The sequence below is a fragment of the Dermacentor albipictus genome, chromosome 1 (assembly GCF_038994185.2).
Source record: "Dermacentor albipictus isolate Rhodes 1998 colony chromosome 1, USDA_Dalb.pri_finalv2, whole genome shotgun sequence".
Classification (NCBI taxonomy): domain Eukaryota; kingdom Metazoa; phylum Arthropoda; class Arachnida; order Ixodida; family Ixodidae; genus Dermacentor; species Dermacentor albipictus.
Genome location: NC_091821.1, coordinates 364595202 through 364612036, shown reverse-complemented (window position 1 = coordinate 364612036; position 16835 = coordinate 364595202). Strand labels below are relative to the sequence as shown.

General features: G+C 50.2%; 2 protein-coding genes across 4 annotated transcripts in view; one reads left to right on the top strand and one right to left on the bottom strand.

Moving 5' to 3' along the window:
- LOC135911327 (uncharacterized) overlaps nt 1-16835 on the top strand; it is a 156309-nt gene that overhangs the window by 71015 nt on the left and 68459 nt on the right. For all 3 annotated transcript variants that reach the window (XM_065443555.2, XM_065443557.2, XM_065443556.2), the window contains exon 2: nt 4848-4957. In XM_065443555.2, the coding sequence (XP_065299627.2) occupies nt 4882-4957 (76 nt within the window). In that variant the 5' untranslated portion in view covers nt 4848-4881. The remainder of the gene's footprint in view (nt 1-4847; nt 4958-16835) is intronic.
- Nucleotides 1-16835, bottom strand: part of LOC135911329 (uncharacterized) — a 147093-nt gene that overhangs the window by 114582 nt on the left and 15676 nt on the right. The gene's annotated exons all lie outside the window — the stretch shown is intronic.

The following is a 16835-nucleotide window of genomic DNA, read 5'->3' as shown; positions in this document are numbered from 1 at the left end:
TATAGTAGAGTTAGAGAAGACTTTGGCGAAGAAGGGCAACAGGTCTGATGAAGTAAACTTAAAAACGGTGTCATTAAAATGCGGACAAGAAAGCGAAAGGAGTCGCGAATGAAGCTGACGAAATAATTGTACTGTTCATTTTAACTTCGTAGAGTGATGCGCCATTTTGTATAAGCGCAAAGCAATTGTGGCACCATTTAGCATTCGTCAGCTTCAATATGCTTCGTGTCCGTGTTCGCGGCGTTCGAATTGTTCAGAATAGTTCATCCACTGACCGTACAGCACGGGTCATCCGACAGATATCGTAGGTATAACATAACGAGACGGTTTGCCAAGCGTTCGCTGCACGCAATGCCAAGTAGGGCAAGTCGCGTACCCGTTGTCCCGCTGCGTATATATACAACACAGTTCTCAAAGGCGTGCAGCTGTCTGCAATGTGTCCGTCAGTTCTGCATGTGGCCGGTCGTCGGCCGGGCTTGCAGCGAATGCACTCAGCCTGTAAAAGCTGCGCCTGCTCTATCGACTCTCTGCATAGCGTGCAGCACTGTCTTTCTTTTCGTCTTTTCTTTTTGTATACACCTACAGCCGTTCGATGCTGGAAGCATTACTCAGCGGCGTTCTGGATGTGCACTATGCAGCTGCGATAGCCGAGTTATACATTCCTCTACATACAGGTGTGGTTGTTGTGTGGATGCGTGGACATCTTAGACGACCTCACTCACTCGCTCACTCTCCTTTCATCACTCGATCACACACGCATTCGCCCTCACAAGCACGCACGAACAAGTGCGCCCGCACAAAGCAGGGCTTGCATGGTGCAGCCAGTTGTATCTTAACAAGAACAAACCGGGAACACGCACACACGATGGTATAACAAACACGCGCACGCACACGAAAAGCTACGAGGAAGCTGGAGCACGATCCCAGCTTACTCCAGCAAACCGATGAGCTCAGTGGAGCATGCAGTTGGCAGATTGCTACGAGCAATGTTCCCTTACATCTCGGGACCTCGTGTTAGCTAGCCGTGGCACGTGAAAAATTATGCATCCTTCTCATACGAATGCTGCAAGTGAACACGCAGTTGGCACGCAGTATCCGAAGTGCAACGAACAGGTTCGCGCATAGGGAAGTGCCTCCCCGCTCCGCATCGACAGCGGCGAACGGTGCGTGCTCGCTGCTTGTTTTTCCGGCCCTCCCACTCCTCTCGTCCCAGTTAAATAAACTGTCACGATTGTTTTCGGTGAGGCTGAAGCTGAGATCCTGTCAGCAGCCCACGTTCTGTTGGCGAAGAGGCGGCCACCCTGGAGACTTTGCTTGCGCCGTTCGCTCTTTTACTTTTTGATTCTACCGCGTCCTCGTCTCCTGGGTTCTCCTCGGGCGCTGCTTTCACTACAAACGCGCACGTTCCCTAGTCAAAACAGGACAAAGTGAGAACCATCGCGGACGAGAGACTTGGCTCGTTACGACTTGGGGAGGCTTGGAAAAGGGCGGAAGAAGCGGAACGGTTCGTAAGCCTCGAGTAGGTTTTGCCGTGTTTATACTGTGAACGTACTTCTTTCGGTTGTGTGCCGTATAGTTTGACAGCTGCTGTTGTTACCTAAGGAGCGTTCGCAATTTCTTTGGTCATTTCCCATAGAATGAGTATTGAGTCACGAATACCGTATAAAGCCAGTTTTCAACGTCACGATATCGCTTTGGGTATCGGCAGTAGTTCGCGGGATACAATTATTTGTCTCGTCTCAATTAACTAGTTTGAGGGAAAACAGAGAGAGAGAGAGAGTAAAGATAAAAAGCTGACAGCTAACGAAACTATTAAAGAGTATAGCAGATGTGAAAGTGAAAGATTCTGTGGGTTCAAAGGAAACACTTTAATGAAGACTTTGAAAGCTCGTTTCTTCGAATCGACCAGTTGAGGGCTGTATAGTTGTGTAAAAGCGATCACAAAAAATAAATCGCTGAGTTTTCATCTCCTGTAGAAATGTATTGCTCGTTCTAGATTTATGCACGAAGTGTTTATTTCAAAACAGTTTGTCCGGTGTAAAGTGAGCTTGTAAAACAGACTGCCGCAAGACATTATAGCATGCTCATTGTTATTCCAGAAAAAGGAAAGACTGGTTTTCAGCGAGACAATGTCGGACGCTGCCTTATACAGTTAGCCTTATATAGTGGTGTACCCTGTGGTCCCTAGTTGCCATGCGCTTTCGGTACGCGTCGTGTGTCATTCGAGAGCCAAGTTTGGAAGCGTTTGGTACTAGTTGCGAGACAGGAAGCTAAGCACGGAGTGGAGGTTCTCGCGGTGTAAACGAAACCTGCAGCGCGCTTCTTGCTCCGATGAGTGCGCACTAAAAGCACACTTCAGATAGACCGGCTGGTGCAGGGCACATTTAAACGTCGTCCTCAAATGAGCCAGCCGCGCATGCGCTAACAGCGCTGCTTGCTAAATGAAGGAGAGCGGCGTCTCGTTGCTTTGTTTGGTGCGAAGCATTCAGAGCGCTGCCGCCGCCGCCGCCGCCGGTTGTGGTCCCAGAAATAGGCTTTCGAGCGGGGATTGCTTTCGTGGGAAAAGGTAGCGGCAACGAGTTGGACTGCCGCGCGGCGGCATAGCAGCGGTAACGGAAAAGAGCCCAGTACGGAACTAAGCAGCGAGAGGAACGGACGGGCCATAGCCTTGCTGCGGCTATATAGAATCCGTGAAATTTCCGCTGCGGGGCTCTTTCACATCCAGTTTACCTCACTCAAAATCTATGCAACGCCGTGGAAGCTATAGAGCTGCCGTCAGCCTATACAGACGTCACATTCGGAAAGCTGCTCTAACGTGAAGTACGAACACATCGAGATTGAACGAGGTGTTCCTATACCCCTGTAATATCAACGACGGAACTAAGAGGCCGACTAATCACGTAACGTATAGTTACGCAAATGGAAGAACTATCATTACGGGGACGGATTCGCATAGCTGTTAATTCGTTCACAATGACTAAGAACGAATTCCGACCAAATGCGACAGCCTGCGATGTGATGACGTCGACAGGTAATAAAAAGCAGATCTTATACGAAAAACAAAGGGGGCTCTGCGATTTCGACCTTCGCGTCGTATACATTCACGAGGCATTTAGCGCTTACGTACAAATGGCCACTAGCAGGGATCCGTTGTCAGTATCCAATTGGTGTATATTAGCAATGCAGTATTGGCACACGCCGACCAAATGAGAAGGGCTTAATTCTCAAAGCTTTTCCTACGTAAGTGTCGTTTGCCATTCGCCGATCGCCTACAGTATGATCATATGTCCGGCATCAACAAGTGGCCGGGAACGTGCTCTTACGAACAGCTCTATGGCGTCAGAGATTTCTGATATGTTATTTATATACAAGTTCTAGCGTAAAAAAAAAAATCATTTTAGCGCACGTCAATGCAGGTCCAAGGACCGTAATCACAAACACACAAAAATAAAGAAGAAAAAAAGCTCTTACGTTATAGAATTGCCCGTAAGAGCCGGCGTGAGCCAATCCTGACGCTGGCCATATTATCAGCGAAGACAATGGCAGTGCTCATGGCAATGATCTTTTACGAACTAAAATTCTTGTTGATTCGGCCCCATGCAGATTCCCCGATTAGCTAGCGCCAGTTGCAGCGTTCGTAGTGCTGCACGGTTCTCCGTGAGGCGCGCATGGTGTGCGGCGCGACCCGCTATTTCGAGACAGCGCATCCCGCTCGGAGGGAGGAGAAGCAGTGCGTAGCCTGGGCCGGAGTGAACGCGGTGTTCAGGCTCGATGCCTCGTGTGTGTGTGTGTATAGATCAGCAGCGCGGATACATAACCAAATGGAAACTTACGGGTGTTTTGGGGCGCCATGCAGCAACAGTCCCCCGCCGGTCCTTTTTTGCTCTTGCTATATATGCACATCATTTTAGCCACTCGCGGCAACATGGGTGGTGGGTAGGAACGGAACTGGGAATAACGCCGTCGGTAAAGCGCGTGTTTGGGGTCAAAGCCCGGGCTGTTTTGCCGCTGAATGCGTTCGAGCTGCTTTCGCTGGCCATCTTGGGCGAAACGGCGCGCGCTTTACTCGCGGAGTGAACCGAGGCGTTTCGAAAGCTCAGCTGCATAGCGGAATTGTTTTGTGCCTCCCTTTACGTTGCAAGCTTTACTACTTTGTCAGCGGCGTTATTATTTTGTTTAGCCCTAATGATACACTTAGTGCATCAAGATAAGGAAAAAAGCCCGATGGCAAATTGCATGCAATATAGATAGCGATCTCGTCTTTATGCATGGAAATAAACCGACGCGTCCATACAGTTAAATGTTGTTATAGTATTCAGGGCCGTTATTCACAGAAGTGGTTATGTAAAAAAAAAAGAGGCGGGGGGGGGGGGGGGGGGGGGCAGGTCTCAGGTATTTTTTGTGTCTAGCAACGAATGATTTGTTAACAATTCACAAGACGAAAGGATGTCGGGGTATCAAGATCAAAGAAGTGTTCATTCCCGTCGGCGGAGTATTTGTCCATGTCTTTGTTGTGTACAGACGTCGACGCGTAGCGGCTCTCCGGTCTTGCTTATTGTTTACTTTATACCCAACTCGTACACATGTTACTTCTTACTTCTTCAAGGCCACAAAATCATTCGTGTGAGTAACTTTGTGTTGACATGGTGCACGTCGACAGTCTATGTAGCGTCCTCGACCCCTTTCGAACGCGTTACATAGCTTCGCATAATCTTTTTGTTCCGTTCGTAATGGTGCCGCGCGCACCGATGTCCTCTTTTATTTTACCCACTGCATGCATGCGTGCACACATCCGTTCGACACTTCCTTTCTAACGTCCTCGTGCGCGTTTTCCTCTCGCTGCGTAGGTGATGTGACGCGGACGCAACCGCAACAACAACCATGCGGCCCATCATCATTCCGGTGACCACGGGCCCTCCGTCGCCGCCGTCCACGCCAGCCATGCCCTCGCCGCAAGGTCAGTACGCATATATGTACAAACAGACACGCGGCGCTATGCCGCTGCATGATTCATAGAGCGGACAGCGCGCGCCTCGCGCTACTTCAGCCTTGAAGCGGGCTTCGATTGAATAAAACACTCGACAGCGCACTCAAATACAAACTAACGAACGCACACACACCGCGCGCGCGCCTCCCGGATGTGTGCAAAGCGACGCTCCCAAGTTACGTGGGCACAGAGAAACGGCTCGCTGTCGCGCGCTTTCATTAAAATGCACGTCGCGGGCGCACGTACAGAGGCCGCCTATATATCGGCGCAGCTTTGGCTTCCTTCTTTCTTTCTTTCTTTCTTTCTTTCTTTCTTTCTTTCTTTCTTTCTTTCTTTCTTCCTTTCTTTCTTTCTGCTTCGCTCTTGCTCGCCCGCTCAGCCGTATGTCGTCAGTGAGGCCGTGGATTAGCCGCGACCTCGATGTGGCCAGACGAAGAGGGTGTCGGCACAACGTGCGTGCAACATACGCGTGGCGTTCGTGTGCGCCTGTCGGTGTGAAAACAGTACGTGTGGAGAACGGGGCGCACGTTACCAAGTCGTGCTATTCTAAAGATACACTGTTGCGAGTTGCTGCTTGTAGCTTTCTTTTTTTTCTTTACTGAAACACTTTGGTGTGCTTACAATGTCAACAAACTGCCCCGGAGCTAGATCCGGAGAAGTTCGCGTCGTTCGCCAAACTAAGCTACTACAGCTTAGGTGCGTATACATGCAGTGTATACATGCAGTGTATGTATTGCCGCCGTCTTCGAGAGCATCGGGATCGTCACGAGCCCCGACGGCCGGTGGGATGCGAAAGGAGAGCGCGCCGTAAGTGTTTGCGCCCGCCGACTGCACCCAGGCGTATCCCCGTGCCGTCATAAATATGCGAGTATCAGCTGCACGCCTGTCAAGGACGGACTGCGGACGCCTGTGGAGTTAAAGAGTCCATCAAAATGCGCTTCACGCCTTGTAAAAGCCGAGAAGTGTCACACCGAGCTCCATTAGCGCTTAAGCCGGATGATTAACGACCGCCTCTTACGGTTCGCTGCTCACCTGTTTACGCGGCATACTGCACCCTGCTCGATAAAATAAAAGAAGGGTGAAAGATTGATGGAGTTGGCGCAGGTATGTACAGTGTAGTGTGTATACCTAAATGCTCAGAAAACAGTATACGAACGCGAGCCAGGCCAGTGACTCTCTCGCTTGCCTTGCAGTTCTTGTGCGCGTTTGGATATCATATGATCTGCACCCATGGCATTGCCACAGCTACATCTGCGAATACGGCAACGCACGATGCTAGCGCACGATAGTTATCTGAAGAAAGGTAGGCAAGGGCGTACCGTCGCCGCTGTGTAAAACGCGAGGATTTAATTTTAACCCTTTTTCTGCTGCAAGCGATACCTGCTTTAAAAGCCATTGTTAGATATGGAGCTGGTTCCTGCGATTGCTTCGAGTTCCCCAGACCACATCGGATTGCAGCACAGCTAATTGAGGAATGCAGAAGCAGGAAAGCGCATTCCAGAGAAGCGGCCGAGCAGACAAGTTTAAGGCAACGAGTTTACATGCCAACAAGTTCGTGCGCCGCCGGGATTAGCAGGTGGGCATCCGACAATGAAGCAGGTGCAGCCCTCCCCTTCTCTTTGTTCGAAGTGCATTGCCAGTCTGCGATGCAAGACCGCAGCAAGCCGCCAGGTGTGACACCACGACACGGGCGCCTACCATTGGCTGAAAGTGGCGTCATCGGAGTGGACTCTCCCATTGGTCAAACATGACGTGACTTGCAGTGCTCGAAGGGTTTATAAGAAGCCTTCCAGAGAGACCTGAGCATTCTGGGATATGCCCTGATTCCCTGTTTCACCTCTCTCGAACTTCTTGCCGCGGGCCGCAGCGTCCGAGTTGCTGCTGGCCCGTAATGACAGTACGTCTGTTACTTGACTCTCACCTCTCTGTACATAATGTAGAATAAATCCTCCCAAGTTGTGGGCTTCCATCCGCGAAGTCCGTACTACAACCCCTACATCTGGTTGGCAGCGGTAGGATCGCCTCCGAATGCATCAGCTGGTGGCAGCGCTACGAATCAACCTTCGTCGAGAGAGATCGTAAGGAACCGGGAAGAGCGAAGAAGAGTGAGCCTTCGTCGAAAGAGGTCCGAAGAAACTGGGAGTAGCGAAGAAGGAGCGAGCCTTCGACCCAGGGAGTCCGGAGGAACCGGCAACAGCGGACAAATGAACCGGATGGCAGGGTGCTGCAACCGTAAGTGAGCGCGTGGTTTTTTTCCTTATGATTCGCCAGACTCAAAGGTTGTGTGTTCAATTTTGATAGTTCTGGGAATCGGGAGTTTGTTGCATTGTGTGTTTGCACAAATTAATTAAGGAAAACAGTTTTAACCACCTGTCGGGGCAGCTGCCATGGATCTTAGAAGGTTGACGAGGTTGGATTTGTTGTTGGTGTGCGACGATTTGGGAGTTGAGGCGGACGAACGGATGGAAACGCCAGCTATCATAAAAGCGATTAATGATAGTGGCAATGATGACAAAAGCATTGAGCTTGCTTGGGAAGTGATACAGGAGCCACGGGAGCGTGTGCGTCGTGTACGTTTGCGAGAGCGTCGTGAGCTTAGGAGTGAGCGTCAGCGTGAAGAACGCGAGAATGAATGGAAGCAGGAGCTTCAAGAACTTACTCTTAGGTGTCAGCGTCACGAACGTGAGAAGGCACGCGAACGTGAGCGAGAGGAAAAGTATGAGAGAGAGAAGGCAGCACTGATCAAAGAGATACAGTATTGTGATCAGTTATTGGCACAGAGACAACGGCTGTCTGAGAATTATGTAGGAAGTACAGAGCAAGTGTCTAGCGGACTTTCGCCAGAAGCCGACGAAAAGAGTAGTGCCTGTGAGATTGACTGCCGATTAATAAGTGAAGGGAAAAGGCTAGCTGCTAACGATGCCTTAGTGGCAACAGAGGCCGTTAAAGGCCGCAAGGAGAGCGACGAGGTGCTGTGCCAACAGATGACTGTGGAGACAGCTAGGCCAGCTGCGAACAAATTGGCACAGTTACCGCGTGTGTGCGTCGCTGGTAAGGTTAGCGAGGTTGCTAGCGAGGAAAAGGGTACTGTTGACGCGACAGACGCGAGCACCCAGGTAGAGCCAGATCTGCGTGCAGAAGTGAAGTGCGAGCTGGACGATGCAGTTGAGAGTAGTTCTCGGGATGGCGAGCTCCGTAATCCACGAGAGAACAACTGCATTGTTCAGGGATCGGTGCGGCTCTCCGCCAGTCTAGATAGCCTAGATAGGGATGATTCAGTTAATAATCATTCGGACTGTGCGCGTGAGACAGCGATCGATACCGACGGGCTGTGTGCCGATGCACAGCGTGAGCTGGGCAATGTAGTAGAGGGCAGTTCGCAAGAGTGCGAGTTGTCTAGCTCGAGTAAAGCCTGCTGCATTGTTCCAGAGTCGGTTGAGCTGTCCGCCAGTCGAGGCAGAGAGAGGGTTGATTTAAATGTAAATCACTCAGACTGTGCGGGTAAGAGACCGATCCGGGCCGACGAAATGTGTACCGGCCAGCACGAGGCACGAGAAGGCGACATGAAGGCGAGTGCAAAGAGAAAGCGCCGTAAAAAGAAGCGCGGTAAAGACCGAAAGTCGGTAATTAATGTAGCGCCGCCAAAGAGGGCCAGAAACCCAAAAGGGCAGGGCGCGAGGAAGAAGGTGCGGTCGTCTAGGACGATGTTGACGCATCCAAAATGGTCGAGCCACCGGTCAAACGGGGACCGCGAAGAATGTTCTGCGCGGACGCGGACAAAGGGCACGGGGCAGTTAAGCTCCTCGTCGTTCCGTAGTTCTTTTTATAGCTCAGCGTGCAGTTCGAAGAAACGCAAGGTGGCAGGACGAGACCAGGTGGGGAGTAGCGACGTGGTCAATCGCGTTCGTGTTGAAAGCGGGGCGCGGGGACGCAAATTGGCAGTAGACCGTAACGTCTTGGGGGAGCTGATAGTTAGTCAGCCCTTTTGTTGTCTCTCGGCAGCCAGAGTAGCTTTCAAGCCGCGACGACCGCGAGGACGGCTCAAAGTATGAGTCAGTCGTAAGCAATCGGGAACGGGAGGCCAAGAGCGCTTCCGTAGAAATGAAGTGTTTGTTTTTTATTTTTGAGCATCGGAAAGTTTTCGCGATTTGAGACTAGGATTTCTTTCAAGGTGTAAAGTTTGAGCTTTGTTTATGTTTTGGTTTGAGAAAGCTCCGAGATTTGAAAGATGCGTTTTAGGTAAACATGTAGTCTCGCGAGATGCTCATTAATAAGTAGATAGGCTTTTTTTTTGTGTGTGTGAGTAACCTGAAGGTCAAGGTTATCGTCGAAAGGCCTAGGGTAAAGCGCGTGTGTTATTTAACCTTCTTTCTTTTTAAGTGTTTTTGAATTTTGCAAGGTTAAGCGCGTAGATTTTCAGTGAGTGCCTGATTTGCACGGAGAAGCGTTCTTAGTTCCATTAGCGCGTGTCCTGTGTGGACGGAAGGAAGCAGACTTTATGACTGGGTTGCTAGTGTGTGTGGAGGGCAGCCGTATTCTGACTTCTTTAGTGAGCGTGCGTGGAAAGAGTTAGTAGAAGACGCATTATTTTAAGAGTTCTGCGGAGTGTGTAAGTCCCGCAAGTTTAATTGTCCGTTTATGTCACGTGTCCTGTAGGACTTTCAGGACAGAAACGTGAGTAAGCGTGAATGAAAAGTTTGCCTACAATGCAAGTACGCGTTCTGTTTAGTGACCACAAGGCTGGTGCACTTGTGATTACGTACTTGTGAAGTTGACCAGATTGTTCAGTGGCACCATTACGTGCGATAAGTACGCCACTGCGATAGATTGGAAACATGCTGTTCGTGTAGTTAGGCCACTTAAGTTATGTTCGGCTGTTTTCATTTGTTGTTTGCATCGTCAACGACCCTTTTGTTTTGCAACAACAATAGTACTCTGGTCTTGTCGGCATTCGGGGAGAAATGGATAGCGGTTTGGAAGGGTGGTTGGAACTGTTTTGTCGAAATTGGGGAAATAAAAGATCAGGGTTGATTTTGACTCAGTAATAGTCTGGCGAGTCAGGGGTGAAGAGCCTGCGCTTACGCGTGGTGCAGCGCTGTGCTGTTTTGTTTGTTTGACGTCTGTTCTCCAGGGCCAAGGATCCCGAAGTTCGTCAAACGTGGCTCGACCCCAGTACCCTGCAGCTTCTATCAGCGTTCCTCATGGCCAGCGAATTGATTTCACCGGCCATTCAGAACAACCGGGGCGAGGACGAGCTGTTAGATATGGAGCTGGTTCCTGCGATTGCTTCGAGTTCCCCAGACCACATCAGATTGCAGCACAGCTAATTGAGGAATGCAGAAGCAGGAAAGCGCATTCCAGAGAAGCGGCCGAGCAGACAAGTTTAAGGCAACGAGTTTACATGCCAACAAGTTCGTGCGCCGCCGGGATTAGCAGGTGGGCATCCGACAATGAAGCAGGTGCAGCCCTCCCCTTCTCTTTGTTCGAAGTGCATTGCCAGTCTGCGATGCAAGACCGCAGCAAGCCGCCAGGTGTGACACCACGACACGGGCGCCTACCATTGGCTGAAAGTGGCGTCATCGGAGTGGACTCTCCCATTGGTCAAACATGACGTGACTTGCAGTGCTCGAAGGGTTTATAAGAAGCCTTCCAGAGAGACCTGAGCATTCTGGGATATGCCCTGATTCCCTGTTTCACCTCTCTCGAACTTCTTGCCGCGGGCCGCAGCGTCCGAGTTGCTGCTGGCCCGTAATGACAGTACGTCTGTTACTTGACTCTCACCTCTCTGTACATAATGTAGAATAAATCCTCCCAAGTTTGGGGGTTTCCATCACGAAGTCCCGTCCTCCAACCCCTACACCATCGCCTCTGTACTATCGCGCAACCTCCCCTTTTCCAACCTCAACGAGTGGCGAAATTCTAAATGGGTTTTCATATACATGTGGCGCCGCGTCGATCTTCGAAGCCGCGGAGATGCAGTTATGTGTTCTTGTATTTTTTAACGCGCATTAGTGATGGCGTTATCTCTCGAAGGAACGGCAGTTCCGTCGGATTCGCACGCTACGGCAATTCTCATCGTCGTTGCCCTCCCTCCCCCCCCCCTCCGCTCCCCTCAAAGTTCGCGAACAGGTTTTCTTTTCCCGCTTCCGGAACTCGCTCAACGACGACGTTCGAAGTGCAGTTAACTAGGCGCTCAGATAGGAAAAAGTAATCAAGGAACACGACTACTAAAGCACTCCCCGCACTTTCCGCACGCCTGCCGTCGCGAACTTCCGGTTCCAGAGGGTACGCATCGAGGCCAACAAGCGAATGGAGAGACGTGGTCTCTGCAGCTTCGCTTTCGCCTGTCCTTTTACGGCCGGCCCTTGTGGGCTCCCGCAGCGCCTGGTGGTCTGGCAACAATAGCCGTCGCGCTGCTTTCCGCCACCGACACCATACGGCCGCGTTCAGCCCTTTGACGCACCTCGACACCTCTGACCGGCATTGTTTCACCGCCCCTCACGTAGGGCGCGCGAGTCAACTAACTACTTTCCCCTTCCCCTCTTCTTTTTTACTGAAAGTGCCGGCGTCCCCGATTTGCCGCGTGGTTTAGTTATATTGAAACAGACGACATCCGGTGACAGTTCGTTGCGTGCCTCACGATATCGAATGCTGCGAGGTAGACATGTGCTGCAGTCACGAATGCGACCGGGATGATGACAACACGATCAGCACGTCTATCAATCTGCTTTGCTTTTGTATTCCTGTTTTTGTAGCCGTTTATTATTCCATCGCACACGCATACTACGGATGGTATCCGGTCACAGAGTCGATCCGCTGTGCTGTCTTTGTATGTATGTATGTATGTATGTATGTATGTATGTATGTATGTATGTATGTATGTATGTATGTATGTATGTATGTATGTATGTAAATGCATGCTTCAAGTCTGCCTGCAAACTTTGTCTATGCTTTAAATTTCCAGTATTTCATGGTGCTCGACCTCCAAGACAAAAGTACGACGGAACAAAGCGTGCAAAGGCGCACCTTTCAAAATGTTGACGATTTTCAACAAACGACAAGAACTCGTCCTAGATCATTGAACACAAAATGTTATAAGCGCGTTAAGATGCTGCCTCGACTGTAGTCCCAACAGGGCAGGTAGGGACTGTGTACATCTTCGTTACCTTTAGTTTATTAAGGCGAAGCTTGCTTTGCCTCTTCCTTCGACTTTCCCACTGCTGCTGCTGCTGCTGTCTGGCACACCGCGTCGGGGGCTGGTTCAGAGCTTGTGTGTATATACCAGGAGCGAGTCAGATAGAAAAGGCGACGTGAGAAACTCGTTTGGATGGGGCCGCGTCGAATGTGCACAATGACCTCTGGAGCTCCCTGGGCGTCGCCACATTAGCCTCTTGACAGCTGTAATTATCATTGACCCCCCTCAGAAGCATTGTAGAAACTGGAGCGCTTCCCTTTCTACCAACGTGCGAGTCCAGAGAGGACGTAGATAGAACTGTAGAGAGGAGAGAGAAGAGGCAGTTGTGTTGGACAGGGGGGGAGAGGTTACGTGAGAAGGCAAGGAAACCCTACTACTATGCGACAGCGGTTGCGGGGAAACTGGATGATCTTAAGTTCTAGGTACGGAACAGTATGTTCATGCCATTTCTGAAAAATAAACCATGCAGCTATGCCAAACGCACAAAGTACACAGGGCATGCAGAAGCAGAGCCGCATTAATTAAATCGCACCGCAGAGTCCAGGCGACACTACAGAAGCGACCGGTCGACCGTGAAATCAACACTTCTGTGCCCGCCGCGGTAGTTTTGCAGCTATGGCATTGCTAGAGGTCGCGGATTTGACCCCGACCGCGGCAGCCGCATTTCGATAGGGACGAAATGGAAAACGCACGTGCACTTAGATTTTGGGACGCGTTAAATTACATCGTGGTGCCACAATTAATCCGGAGTCCGCCACTACGGCGGGCCTCATAATCCGATTGTGGTTTTGACACGTACAGCCCCACAATCAAATTCAAGTTTAATATTTCTGCCACGGTGCGATGTGCCTTGCGAGGCACTGACAATGCTCAACTCCCTCAGAAGTTATGGTGCACAACAACGCTTCCAGCAAACACCTCTCCCTGTGTGTTCTGTGTACTACGCAGACAAACAGCAGTAGTGCACGCAAGGTAACGTCTAACATCAACTTACCACTCTCGCGTTGGACTAAACGTTGAAGAAATGAAACATTCGCCGTCAGCATCACTGGTAATTATCGTCAATCAAAGCAAACAGCACAGAAAGCTTCGCTTACATCGATTCCCACAGTGCGTGGGATCTGCATAATCTCTTCCTTTCCCGTAATGCTTCTAGTCGTTCAGATTCGCGTGAAAAATCGCTGTTGTGTTCGCGGAAATGAAATTCCGGGGTGACCTTCTCACCCCGTGCGTTCGTCGCGTGCGTCTCAAAAGCGTCGAGCGAGCGATCTTTGTCTCGAGGCGCCAACGATTTCGCCAGACGTCTCCTTGTCGGCCGCCTTGAAGTCACCGCGCCCCGGATGTGACACGCAACTCGACACGCCTCGATGACCGGCTTGTCAACAAGAGCGCGTGCGCGAGACGTCTGTGACACAACGGCCAAATCGCGATAAGCGTGTCGGACACGTGACTTATGCCGAAGCAGCCCTCAAGAAGGCGTATCACCAGTCGTGCTCGCTCGTGAGGGTGCTTCACTTCGCACTTTTGTAGAGCCTTCTTTCTCTCTCCTTCTGGCTTTGTCGGCGCATATATTTGCTTGCTTATAGTGTCGCCAGCTGGGCCCGCGCTTCCCACACCTAGCACCCCGCGCATCTGCATAACAGCGCGCAACCTTTCCTGTCTTCGCGCAGTAGGCAGTGCAGCAAAGACATAAAAAACAAGAGAGACTATAAAGAAATATAGGAACGAAGTGAGAGGAAGAATGCGTTCCAGATTCGCTTTATCTTCTTGTAGGGTGTGAAATGTACGCGTACTAGGAGCGCAGAACGCGTTTGCTTCGCTTGACTTGTGCTGAATAGAAAACGTTTCTTTCCGGCGGCTACAAAGGAGTTACCTAACAAGCCGTTTTCTTTCTTTTTTCTGCACGGTGGAAAAGCAAACGCGCGGAAACAGTAATAAGGAATATTGAGGAAAGTGATAAAGACTGCTCGCGTTCAGGTTTACCAGCGAGCAAAAAGAAAGCGTATTTTTTTTATTATTTTTGAGTACAGGTGGTTCCAATATAACTTTTCGTTTTGATAACTGCATGGAGCAGTGGTTACGAGAATCGCCGCGCGGAGACGCTAATGTGTAGGGCAGGCCATTGTTGATGATGCTGTCGCCTTTTACAAACTATCTTTTTTTTTATTATTCAGGAGATAGTACACTTAGGGTTCATTCTCATTCTGCAGCGTAGTACGTAAGCATGCTCTTTCCGGCACGGCATTCTGGTTTGGCCGGTATGCCGAACTGCCTGGTCTTACGGTAAATTCGCTCGCTACATGTTCGAGGTCGGTGGGTAGGAGTCCCGAGTCTAAAAATAGTCATGCGCGCATGTATACGCTCGCTATACGTATTTCTATTAACATCTTGCGACATTTACTCTTTTGACTAACAACACGCTGAGGACTGTACACAAGTGTGTCTAGTGCTTGCTGCAGCAAAGGCTAGAGTCTTTCGCTATTATGCTGCAGGCTAAAAATCTTTTTGCACCACATTAGGTGCAGACCAGCAGTTTGGATAACTAATAATCTTATGCTACAATAATTTTCTGCTAAAATATTCGCGCAAAAGAGGGTTGGCCCGGAAAATTTGTCTGTCCAGCGAATTCCACATAGTATGCTCATTTGTGATATATACTATATATAACTCAGAATTGAGAAGCGTTTTCTGTCGTTCTGGATGGTGGTGCTTTTACAAGGCTTAGGAATTTAATGAGTACTTTCTGTGTATTGAAGTTCGTCGACTTTCTGCTCAGATTATTTAAAATTAAATTATGGGGTTTAACGTGCCGAAACCACTTTCTGATTATGAGGCACGCCGCAGTGGATGACTCCGGAAATTTCGACCACCTGGGGTTCTTTAACGTGCACCTAAATCTAAGTACACGAGTGTTTTCGCATTTCGCCCCCATCGAAATACGGCCGCCGTGGACGGGATTCGATCCCGCGACCTCGCGCTCAGCAGCCCAACACCCTAGCCACTGAGCAACCACGGTGGCTCGCTCAGATTATAAGCAAGTTCCGCTGTATTAGTGTTTAAACTCGCAAACTCCAATCACTATGTACAGCTCTTTAATATGGCCAGCTGGCGAGCGCGAATTATATCAAGCGCTACGCCCACAATCACGTCCCACGCGTGTATTTGACCCAGACTTGTACGTAAATAATTACATGTAATTACTTACTTGTAATCAATCATGTAACTAATTTTGTAATTTAACGATTTCTTTGTTTATTCGGTGACGCTCTCTGTAATTCAATTACTTTCTTCAGCAATCAGTTACATGTAACTGGTTACATTTGGGACGAAGCATGCTATAACAGGCGACGCAGCTGTGAGTACTTAAATTTGGCAGGAATTAGTGTGACAGCAATTAGAAAAAGCTGAGAGACAACAGCGAACGAGCAAAGTTGCAAAGTTCGACAAGTTGTCCGCGCGCGCTAAGTCACCCAAACACGGCGGCCTCCGTGGCGCGCGAGTGTGCTCCTTGCTCCTACAACAACGCGCCTGACCACAATAACCCAAATATTTCCGTCGCTTATCCGGTGTGTAACGAACCCCTTGCTCTCCGTGGCGCATCGAGACACCGGAAAGATTCGCGACGCCTCTCCGAACAATGGGAACGGAGCAGACGGCGGCGTTCTTCTTTTCCGTCTATTGTTTCCGCAGCATCTTCCAACACCACCTGCTGCTTTCGAAGGCTCTCCTCAAGCGCATTTTGCAACGTCGTCGACAGATGGAGCCACGTCCCGCGGAGCGCGACGGCGTGCGGTGGCGCTGGCGGGGCGCGCGTTGACGAGAGCAGCTCGCGGCGTGGCCGTTCCGCGTGTTTGGCGGGTGCAGGTACTACTTCGTTTTCGGGGTTGCGCAAAAGAGCCGATTCGTTCAGCGCGCGTTGCGTGCCGCGCAAATCCGTGGGTGGTGGGCCCGGAAAATCAGCTGGCAAACGTTCTCGTGCTTTGAGCCAGGGAACAGCAAAACGAGAAAAAATACGGCCCTCGTGTACGTCGGGGCTGCGGGAGTCCCCGGCGCGCCTAAATCGGGTTCAACGTGTCGCAATTTTCACGCGCGTCACACGCGGCCGTGTGTAGTCGCTTCTCCTTCTTATTCTTTTTTTTGTGTGTGTGTTTTTAATTGCGCTTTTCATATTTTTGTGTCCTTGTTTCCCGGTCGCATCCTCGTCGCAATATTTCGGCGCCGAAGTTTCTGTTTCCCGCGCAGAATTTTTGGAACCGCAAAGCTTCCACAGCGTTGACACATTGACTGAGGGCGAAGCTCAAAGTGTGCCACAGGCTCATGCCAGCACTAATTTGTTCTCTCCAAAAGAACAACTACCGAAAAAGAAAGAAAGCAAGGAAGCAAGCAAGCAAGCAAGCAAGAAAGAAAGGCAGACGATGCCACGGGGTCCAACCTTCAAAGTGTTTGCTTCATAGAGACTTTTGCGTAACGCCCAAAGACTACAGGGTGCCGAATTCAGCAACTGCTCTCGCATTTTTGACCTCTAAAAACTGACTTTTTTTCATGAGAAGTTGAACCTGCTGCGAGTCGGCGGAGCTTTCAGATGTGCGTCTTTGTGGAAACGTATTTACTCGCAAGTATAGGCCTTACATATGTCCGTCCTTGTAGCAGCCT